This window comes from Oncorhynchus mykiss, chromosome 8, assembly GCF_013265735.2.
Source record: "Oncorhynchus mykiss isolate Arlee chromosome 8, USDA_OmykA_1.1, whole genome shotgun sequence".
NCBI classification, from domain to species: Eukaryota; Metazoa; Chordata; class Actinopteri; order Salmoniformes; family Salmonidae; genus Oncorhynchus; species Oncorhynchus mykiss.
Window position 1 is genome coordinate 140,797 of NC_048572.1, and position 11,704 is coordinate 152,500.

General features: G+C 44.3%; 1 protein-coding gene across 2 annotated transcripts in view; it reads right to left on the reverse strand.

Moving 5' to 3' along the window:
• The window catches only part of LOC110515871 (pleckstrin homology domain interacting protein), a 128,748-nt gene that overhangs the window by 73,539 nt on the left and 43,505 nt on the right, over nt 1-11,704 (reverse strand). For both annotated transcript variants that reach the window (XM_036984528.1, XM_036984530.1), the window contains exons 14-15: nt 7,543-7,641; nt 1,318-1,474 (exon numbers count right to left, since the gene is read on the reverse strand). In XM_036984528.1, coding sequence (XP_036840423.1) covers nt 1,318-1,474; nt 7,543-7,641 — 256 coding nt within the window. The remainder of the gene's footprint in view (nt 1-1,317; nt 1,475-7,542; nt 7,642-11,704) is intronic.

Genomic DNA, 11,704 nt, shown 5'->3' on the forward strand with positions numbered 1-11,704 from the left:
ATCTGGAGGACTCACTAAACAGAGAACATCCCTGGTCATCTCTACTGCCTCTGATCTGGAAGACTCACTAAACAGAGAACATCCCTGGTCATCCCTACTGTCTCTGATCTGGAGGACTCACTAAACAGAGAACATCCCTGGTCATCCCTACTGTCTCTGATCTGGAGGACTCACTAAACAGAGAACATCCCTGGTCATCTCTACTGCCTCTGATCTGGTGGACTCACTAAACAGAGAACATCCCTGGTCATCCCTACTGTCTCTGATCTGGAGGACTCACTAAACAGAGAACATCCCTGGTCATCCCTACTGTCTCTGATCTGGAGGACTCACTAAACAGAGAACATCCCTGGTCATCCCTACTGCCTCTGATCTGGAGGACTCACTAAACAGAGAACATCCCTGGTCATCTCTACTGCCTCTGATCTGGAGGACTCACTAAACAGAGAACATCCCTGGTCATCTCTACTGCCTCTGATCTGGAGGACTCACTAAACAGAAAACATCCCTGCTGCCTCTGATCTGGAGGACTCACTAAACAGAGAACATCCCTGGTCATCTCTACTACCTCTGATCTGGAGGACTCACTAAACAGAGAACATCCCTGGTCATCTCTACTGCCTCTGATCTGGATGACTCACTAAACAGAGAACATGGTCGTCCCTACTGCCTCTGATCTGGAGGACTCACTAAACAGAGAACATCCCTGGTCATCTCTACTACCTCTGATCTGGAGGACTCACTAAACAGAGAACATCCCTGGTCATCTCTACTACCTCTGATCTGGAGGACACACTAAACAGAGAACATCCCTGGTCATCCCTACTACCTCTGATCTGGCTGACTCACTAAACAGAGAACATCCCTGGTCATCCCTACTGTCTCTGATCTGGAGGACTCACTAAACAGAGAACATCCCTGGTCATCCCTACTACCTCTGATCTGGCTGACTCACTAAACAGAGAACATCCCTGGTCATCCCTACTGTCTCTGATCTGGAGGACTCACTAAACACAAATGCTTTGTTTGTAAATTATGTCTGAGTGTTGCTTGGTGTGCCCCTGGCTATTCATAAATACTTTTTTTTTTAAATAACATTTGTGCATCTTAATATATGGACTTTTTTATTATTCATAGTTTTACTTTTGATACTTAAGTATATTTATAACCATATACTTTTAGACTTCTACTCAAGTAGTATTTTACTGGGTGACTTTTAATTTGACTTTTCTATTAAAGGTATCTTTATTTGTACTCAATGACAAGAAGCAGAGCCCCAATTGGGTACTTTTTCCAACACTGTGTGTGTGTTTGTACCATCAGTATGTGGATGAGGTTTCCGGTGGTGGAGTTCCAGACTTTGAGCGTCAGGTTGTTGGCGGCGGTGATGACTGTGTTGTCGTGACGATCCCAGGCTACCATGGTAACCTTCAGCTTGGTCACCTTGTCCTCCAGCGGAGGGGGATTGTACTTCCTGGTAGACAGATGATATCACAACATTAATAATTACATCACAAATCAGAGCTCTAAATTAAGGTTTTTCATTTGGTAGGACAAGTTAGAAGCACAACAAAATGTAGGCGCACCAGAAAATAAATATATATATTTTTTATGGATTGAGATATAGCCTTGATGAATTCCATCTACTTCTGAAAGACATGTTCTATGGAACCCTGTATAGAATATGGAACCCTGTATAGACGTTTCAACAGCTTATTTCCACAAATGTTTTTTTAATCAGAAATGATTGTTTGAATGGCGTTCTAAGTGCTGCTTGAGGTTCGCTCCCAGGCTGTGTCACAGACGGCCGTGACCGGGACAAGAGCAGCCCCATAGGGAGGGTTACGGGAGGGTTTGGCCAGGGAGCTTTCCTTGGCTCATCAAGCTCTAGCGACTCCCTGTGGCAAGCCTGCAAGCTGACTTCTGCCAGTCAAACGGTGTTTCCACCGACACGTTGGTGAGGCTGACTTCTGCCAGTCAAACGGTGTTTCCACCGACACGTTGGTGAGGCTGACTTCTGTCAGTCAAACAGTGTTTCCACTGACACGTTGGTGAGGCTGACTTCTGCCAGTCAAACGGTGTTTCCACCGACACGTTGGTGAGGCTGACTTCTGCCAGTCAAACGGTGTTTCCACCGACACGTTGGTGAGGCTGACTTCTGTCAGTCAAACAGTGTTTCCACTGACACGTTGGTGAGGCTGACTTCTGCCAGTCAAACGGTGTTTCCACCGAAACGTTGGTGAGGCTGACTTCTGCCAGTCAAACGGTGTTTCCACCGACACGTTGGTGAGGCTGACTTCTGTCAGTCAAACGGTGTTTCCACCGACACGTTGGTGAGGCTGACTTCTGCCAGTCAAACGGTGTTTCCACCGACACGTTGGTGAGGCTGACTTCTGCCAGTCAAACGGTGTTTCCACCGACACGTTGGTGAGGCTGACTTCTGCCAGTCAAACGGTGTTTCCACCGACACGTTGGTGAGGCTGACTTCTGCCAGTCAAACGGTGTTTCCACCGACACGTTGGTGAGGCTGACTTCTGTCAGTCAAACAGTGTTTCCACTGACACGTTGGTGAGGCTGACTTCTGCCAGTCAAACGGTGTTTCCACCGAAACGTTGGTGAGGCTGACTTCTGCCAGTCAAACGGTGTTTCCACCGACACGTTGGTGAGGCTTTTGGGATAAGCAATGTGTTAAGAAGCACCATGGTTTGGAGGGTCATGTTTCAGAGAACAAGTCTCGATCGTCGCTTCTCGAGCCTGTTGGGGAGCGATGAGACAAGATCGTTACTAGCGATTGAATAACCCGAGATTGGGGAGAAAAATGGGGCAAAATTTTGAACAAAATAATTTCTAATGATTGCTTGGTACCTTCATGTGCATAACATATCATGTTTCAGATTATATATATATAGTTTCCACTTTTTTTCTCCCCAATTTCATGAAAACAATCTTGTCTCATCGCTGCAACTCCCCAACGGGCTCGCAATAGTGCGTCTTCCGAAACATGACCCATAAACCTGCGCTTCTTAACACCCACTCACTCAACACGGAAACTAGCTGCACCAATGTGTCTGAGGAATTAACCTGCTGGCGCCCGGCCCATCACAAGGAGTCATTAAAGCGCAATGACCAAAGCCCCCCCCCCACGGCCAAGCCCTCAACTAACCTGGACAATGCTGGGCCAATTGTGCGCCGCCCTATGGGACTCCCGGTCACGGCCGGTAATGACACAGCCTGAGATCGAACCGGGGTCTGTAGTGACGCCTTAAGCACCTCAAGCAGTTCCTTAGTCGGCAGCACAACTCGGGAGGCCTGTTTCAGATTTTTTATTCATAAATTTGATATGTGTATGACATTTTTTTTGCAAACAGCTATTTACAGTGCCTTCCAAAAGTATTCACCCCCTTGGCATTTTTCCTATTTTGTTACATTACAACCTGTAATTTCAATTGATTTTTATTTGATTTCATGTCACGGACATATACAAATTAATCCAAATTGGTGAAATTAAAAAAATTACTTGTTTCAAAATCGTTCAAAAAATAAAAAAAACTGAAAAGTGGTGCGTGCATATGTATTCACCCCCTTTACTATGAAGCCCCTAAATAAGATCTGGTGCAACCAATTACCTTCAGAAGTCACATAATTAGTTAAATAAGGTCCACCTGCGCACAATCTAAGTGTCACATGATCTGTCACATGATCTCAGTATATATACACCTGTTCTGAAAGGCTCCAGTCTGCAACACCACTAAGCAAGGGGCACCAGCAAGCAAGCAACACCATGAAGTCCAAGGATCTCTCAAAACAGGTCAGGGACAAAGTTGTGGAGAAGTTCAGATCAGGGTTGAGTTATAAAAAAATTATCCAAAACTTTGAACATCCCACAGAGCACTATTAAATCCATTATTAAAAAACCACAACAAACCTGCCAAGAGAGGGCCACCCACCAAAACTCACAGACCAGGCAAGGAGGGTATTAATCAGAGAGGCAATAAAGAGACCAAATATAACCATGACCAAAGATAACAGCGGAGATTGGAGTATTTGTCCATACCACCACTTTAAGCCGTACACTCCACAGCGCAGGGCTTTATGGAAGAGTGGCCAGAAAAAAAGCCATTGCTTGAAGAAAAAAAATAAGCAAACACATTTGGTGTTCACCAAAAGGCATGTGGGAGACTCCCCAAACATATGGAAGAAGGTACTCTGGTCTGATGAGACTAAAATTGTGCTTTTTGGCCATCAAGGAAAACACTCTGTCTGGAGCGAACCCAACACCTTTCATCACCCCGAGAACACCATCCTCACAGGGAAGCAGGGTGGTGGCAGCATCATGCTGTGGGGATGATTTTCATCGGCAGGGACTGGGAAACTGGTCAGAATTGAAGGAATGATGGATGGTGCTAAATACAGGGAAATTCTTGAGGGAAACCAGCATGGCTACCACAGAATTCTTCAGCGATACGCCATCTCATCTGGTTTGAGCTTAGTGGGACTATGACCTGATTTGACTACTTCGTGGGACTATGATTTGCGCTTAGTGAACAGGACAATGACCCAATACACCTCCAGGCTGTGTAAGGGCTATTAGACCAAGAAGGAGAGTGATGGAGTGCTGTATCAGATGATTTGGCCTCCACAGTCCCCTGACCTCAACCAAATTGAGATGGTTAGGGATGAGTTGGACCGCAGAGTGAAGGAAAAGCAGCCAACAAGTGCTCAGCATACGTCGGAACTCCCTCGAGACTGTTGGAAAAGCATTCCTGGTTGAGAGAATTCCAAGAGTGTGCAAAGCTTTCATCAAGGCAAAAGGTGGCTACTTTGAAGAATCTAAAATATATTACATTTTTACATTTATTTAACCTTTATTCAACTACATAAATAATCTTTATTTAACTAGTTAAGAACACATTCTTATTCACAATGACGGCCTACCCCTAACACCGCCGCCCTATGGGACTCCCAATGACGGCCTACCCCTAACACCGCCTCCCTATGGGACTCCCAATGACGGCCTACCCCTAACACCGCCGCCCTATGGGACTCCCAATGACGGCCTACCCCTAACACCGCCTCCCTATGGGACTCCCAATGACGGCCTACCCCTAACACCGCCTCCCTATGGGACTCCCAATGACGGCCTACCCCTAACACCTCCGCCCTATGGGACTCCCAATGACGGCCTACCCCTAACACCGCCGCCCTATGGGACTCCCAATGACGGCCTACCCCTAACACCGCCTCCCTATGGGACTCCCAATGACGGCCTACCCCTAACACCGCCTCCCTATGGGACTCCCAATGACGGCCTACCCCTAACACCGCCTCCCTATGGGACTCCCAATGACGGCCTACCCCTAACACCGCCTCCCTATGGGACTCCCAATGACGGCCTACCCCTAACACCGCCGCCCTATGGGACTCCCAATGACGGCCTACCCCTAACACCGCCTCCCTATGGGACTCCCAATGACGGCCTACCCCTAACACCGCCTCCCTATGGGACTCCCAATGACGGCCTACCCTAACACCGCCGCCCTATGGGACTCCCAATGACGGCCTACCCCTAACACCGCCGCCCTATGGGACTCCCAATGACGGCCTACCCCTAACACCGCCTCCCTATGGGACTCCCAATGACGGCCTACCCCTAACACCGCCTCCCTATGGGACTCCCAATGACGGCCTACCCCTAACACCGCCGCCCTATGGGACTCCCAATGACGGCCTACCCCTAACACCGCCGCCCTATGGGACTCCCAATGACGGCCTACCCCTAACACCGCCTCCCTATGGGACTCCCAATGACGGCCTACCCCTAACACCGCCGCCCTATGGGACTCCCAATGACGGCCTACCCCTAACACCGCCGCCCTATGGGACTCCCAATGACGGCCTACCCCTAACACCGCCTCCCTATGGGACTCCCAATGACGGCCTACCCCTAACACCGCCACCCTATGGGACTCCCAATGACGGCCTACCCCTAACACCGCCGCCCTATGGGACTCCCAATGACGGCCTACCCCTAACACCGCCTCCCTATGGGACTCCCAATGACGGCCTACCCCTAACACCGCCGCCCTATGGGACTCCCAATGACGGCCTACCCCTAACACCGCCTCCCTATGGGACTCCCAATGACGGCCTACCCCTAACACCGCCTCCCTATGGGACTCCCAATGACAGCCTACCCCTAACACCGCCACCCTATGGGACTCCCAATGACGGCCTACCCCTAACACCGCCGCCCTATGGGACTCCCAATCACGGCCGGTTGTGATACAGCCTGGAATCGAACCAGGGTCTGTAGTGACGCCTCTAGCACTGAGGTGCAGTGCCTTAGACCGCTGCGCCACTCGGGAGCAAAAAATGTATAACACTGTTCTGGTTACTACATGATTCCCTATGTTACTACATGATTCCCTATGTTACTACATGATTCCCTATGTTACTACATGATTCCCTATGTTACTACATGATTCCCTATGTTACTACATGATTCCCTATGTTGCTACATGATTCTATATGATTCTACATGATTCTACATGATTCCATATGATTCTACATGTTACTACATTATTCCATATGATTCTACATATTACTACATGATTATACATGTTACTACATGATTCCCTATGTTACTACATGATTCCCTATGTTACTACATGATTCCCTATGTTACTACATGATTCCCTATGTTGCTACATGATTCCCTATGTTGCTACATGATTCTATATGATTCTACATGATTCTACATGATTCCATATGATTCTACATGTTACTACATGATTCCATATTATTCTACATATTACTACATGATTCCCTATGTTACTACATGATTCCCTATGTTGCTACATGATTATATATGATTCTACATGATTCCATATGATTCTACATGTTACTACATGATTCCCTATGTTACTACATGATTCCCTATGTTGCTACATGATTCTATATGATTCTACATGTTACTACACGATTCCCTATGTTGCTACATGATTCTATATGATTCTACATGATTCCATATGATTCTACATGTTACTACATGATTCCATATGATTCTACATGTTACTACATGATTCCATATGATTCTACATGTTACTACATTATTCTACATGATTCTACATGTTACTACATAATTCTACATGTTACTACATGATTCTACATGTTACTACATGATTCTACATGTTACTACATGATTCTAAAAGTTACTACATAATTCTACATGTTACTACATGATTCTACATGTTACTACATGATTCTACATGTTACTACATGATTCTATATGTGTTATTTCATAGTATTGATGTCTTCACTATTATTATACACATGGAATGAGTGGGTGTGGACAAACTTTTGTCTGGTACAGTATATCAAATGGAGTGTGTGTGTGTGTGTGTGTGTGTGTGGTGTGTGTGTTGTGTGTGGTGTGTGTGTGTGTGTAGTGTGTGTGTGTGTGTGTGTGTGTGTGTGTGTGTGTGTGTGTGTGTGTGTGTGTGTGTGTGTGTGTGTGTAGTATGTAGTGTGTGTGTGGTGTACCCTGGTAACTTGGCCTGCATGTCCAGTAGAATGCTCCTCCACTCCTGCTGATGGAGCTGCCAGATACGAGCTGTACCATCCCTGCTGCCACTCACAAACCTACACAAACACACACACGCACGCACACACGCACGCACACGCGCACACACACGCACACACGCACACACACGCACGCACACACGCATGAAAGCAGTGTTATACACAGTAGGCAGGTGTGGAGAGAGTCAACAGAGTAAACATTGAAAACAGAATCAACATAGTATGCAGAGTCAACATAGTAAACATAGTATGCAGAGTCAACATAGTATGCAGAGTCAACATAGTAATGCAGAGTCAACATAGTATGCAGAGTCAACATAGTATGCAGAGTCAACAGAGTATGCAGAGTCAACATAGTATGCAGAGTCAACATAGTATGCAGAGTCAACAGAGTATGCAGAGTCAACAGAGTATGCAGAGTCAACATAGTAAACATAGTATGCAGAGTCAACATAGTATGCAGAGTCAACATAGTAAACATAGTATGCAGAGTCAACATAGTATGCAGAGTCAACATAGTAAACATAGTATGCAGAGTCAACATAGTAAACATAGTATGCAGAGTCAACATAGTATGCAGAGTCAACATAGTAAACATAGTATGCAGAGTCAACATAGTATGCAGAGTCAACAGAGTATGCAGAGTCAACAGAGTATGCAGAGTCAACATAGTAAACATAGTATGCAGAGTCAACATAGTAAACATAGTATGCAGAGTCAACATAGTAAACATAGTATGCAGAGTCAACATAGTATGCAGAGTCAACATAGTAAACATAGTATGCAGAGTCAACATAGTAAACATAGTATGCAGAGTCAACAGAGTATGCAGAGTCAACATAGTAAACATAGTATGCAGAGTCAACATAGTAAACATAGTATGCAGAGTCAACATAGTAAACATAGTATGCAGAGTCAACATAGTATGCAGAGTCAACATAGTAAACATAGTATGCAGAGTCAACATAGTAAACATAGTATGCAGAGTCAACATAGTAAACATAGTATGCAGAGTCAACATAGTAAACATAGTATGCAGAACCAACATAGTAAACATAGTATGCAGAGTCAACATAGTATGCAGAGTCAACATAGTAAACATAGTATGCAGAGTCAACATAGTATGCAGAGTCAACATAGTATGCAGAGTCAACATAGTATGCAGAGTCAACATAGTATGCAGAGTCAACAGAGTATGCAGAGTCAACATAGTAAACATAGTATGCAGAGTCAACATAGTATGCAGAGTCAACATAGTATGCAGAGTCAACATAGTAAACATAGTATGCAGAGTCAACATAGTAAACATAGTATGCAGAGTCAACATAGTAAACATAGTATGCAGAGTCAACATAGTATGCAGAGTCAACATAGTATGCAGAGTCAACATAGTATGCAGAGTCAACAGAGTATGCAGAGTCAACAGAGTATGCAGAGTCAACATAGTATGCAGAGTCAAAAGAGTATGCAGAGTCAACAGAGTATGCAGAGTCAACAGAGTATGCATAGTCAACAGAGTAAACATTGTAAACAGAGTCAACATAGTGTACAGAGGCAACATAGTATGCAGAGTCAACATAGTATACAGAGTCAACAGAGTAAACAGAGTATGCAGAGTCAACAGAGTAGGCAGAGTCAACAGAGTAAATAGAGTCAACATAGTATACAGAGTCAACAGAGTATGCAGAGTCAACAGAGTCAACAGAGTCAACAGAGTAAACAGAGTATGCAGAGTCAACAGAGTAGGCAGAGTCAACAGAGTAAATAGAGTCAACATAGTATACAGAGTCAACAGAGTATGCAGAGTCAACAGAGTCAACAGAGTCAACAGAGTAAACAGAGTATGCAGAGATAACAGAGTCAACAGAGTATGCAGAGACAACAGAGAAAACAGAGTATGCAAAGTCAACAGAGTCAACAGAGTAAACAGAGTATGCAGAGTCAACAGAGTATGCAGAGACAACAGAGTCAACAGAGTAAACAGAGTATGCAGAGTCAACAGAGTAAACAGAGTATGCACAGACAACAGAGTAAACAGAGTATGCAGAGATAACAGAGTCAACAGAGTATGCAGAGACAACAGAGAAAACAGAGTATGCAAAGTCAACAGAGTAAACAGAGTATGCAGAGTCAACAGAGTAAACAGAGTATGCAGAGTCAACAGAGTAAACAGAGTCAACAGAGTAAACAGAGTATGCAGAGACAACAGAGTCAACAGAGTATGCAGAGTATGCAGAGTCAACAGAGTATGCAGAGTCAACATAGTAAACATAGTATGCAGAGTCAACATAGTAAACATAGTATGCAGAGTCTACATAGTAAACATAGTATGCAGAGTCAACATAGTATGCAGAGTCAACATAGTAAACATAGTATGCAGAGTCAACATAGTAAACATAGTATGCAGAGTCAACATAGTAAACATAGTATGCAGAGTCAACATAGTAAACATAGTATGCAGAGTCAACATAGTAAACATAGTATGCAGAGTCAACATAGTAAACATAGTATGCAGAGTCAACATAGTATGCAGAGTCAACATAGTAAACATAGTATGTAGAGTCAACATAGTAAACATAGTATGCAGAGTCAACATAGTATGCAGAGTCAACATAGTATGCAGAGTCAACATAGTATGCAGAGTCAACATAGTATGCAGAGTCAACAGAGTATGCAGAGTCAACATAGTAAACATAGTATGCAGAGTCAACATAGTATGCAGAGTCAACATAGTATGCAGAGTCAACATAGTAAACATAGTATGCAGAGTCAACATAGTAAACATAGTATGCAGAGTCAACATAGTAAACATAGTATGCAGAGTCAACATAGTATGCAGTCAACATAGTATGCAGAGTCAACATATTATGCAGAGTCAACAGAGTATGCAGAGTCAACAGAGTATGCAGAGTCAACATAGTATGCAGAGTCAACAGAGTATGCAGATTCAACAGAGTATGCAGAGTCAACAGAGTATGCATAGTCAACAGAGTAAACATTGTAAACAGAGTCAACATAGTGTACAGAGGCAACATAGTATGCAGAGTCAACATAGTATACAGAGTCAACAGAGTAAACAGAGTAGGCAGAGTCAACAGATTATGCAGAGTCAACAGAGTAAATAGAGTCAACATAGTATACAGAGTCAACAGAGTATGCAGAGTCAACAGAGCCAACAGAGTAAACAGAGTATGCAGAGATAACAGAGTCAACAGAGTATGCAGAGACAACAGAGAAAACAGAGTAAACAGAGTATGCAGAGTCAACATAGTAAACAGAGTATGCAGAGACAACAGAGTAAACAGAGTATGCAGAGTCAACAGAGTAAACAGAGTATGCAGAGACAACAGAGTCAACAGAGTAAACAGAGTATGCAGAGACAACAGAGTAAACAGAGTATGCAGAGATAACAGAGTCAACAGAGTATGCAGAGACAACAGAGAAAACAGAGTATGCAAAGTCAACAGAGTAAACAGAGTATGCAGAGTCAACAGAGTAAACAGAGTATGCAGAGTCAACAGAGTAAACAGAGTCAACAGAGTAAACAGAGTATGCAGAGACAACAGAGTCAACAGAGTCAGCAGAGTATGCAGAGACAACAGAGTCAACAGAGTCAGCAGAGTATGCAGAGACAACAGAGTCAGCAGAGTCAACAGAGTCAACAGAGTAAACAGAGTATGCAGAGACAACAGAGTCAACAGAGTCAGCAGAGTATGCAGAGACAACAGAGTCAGCAGAGTCAACAGAGTCAACAGAGTAAACAGAGTATGCAGAGTCAACAGAGTAAACAGAGTATGCAGAGTATGCAGAGACAACAGAGTATGCAGAGTCAACAGAGTAAACAGAGTATGCAGAGTATGCAGAGACAACAGAGTATGCAGAGTCAACAGAGTAAACAGAGTATGCAGAGACAACAGAGTCAGCAGAGTCAACAGAGTAAACAGAGTATGCAGAGACAACAGAGTATGCAGAGACAACAGAGTCAGCAGAGTATGCAGAGTATGCAGAGTCAACAGAGTAAACAGAGTATGCAGAGTATGCAGAGACAACAGAGTCAACAGTCAGCAGAGTATGCAGAGACAACAGAGTCAGCAGAGTCAACAGAGTCAACAGAGTATGCAGA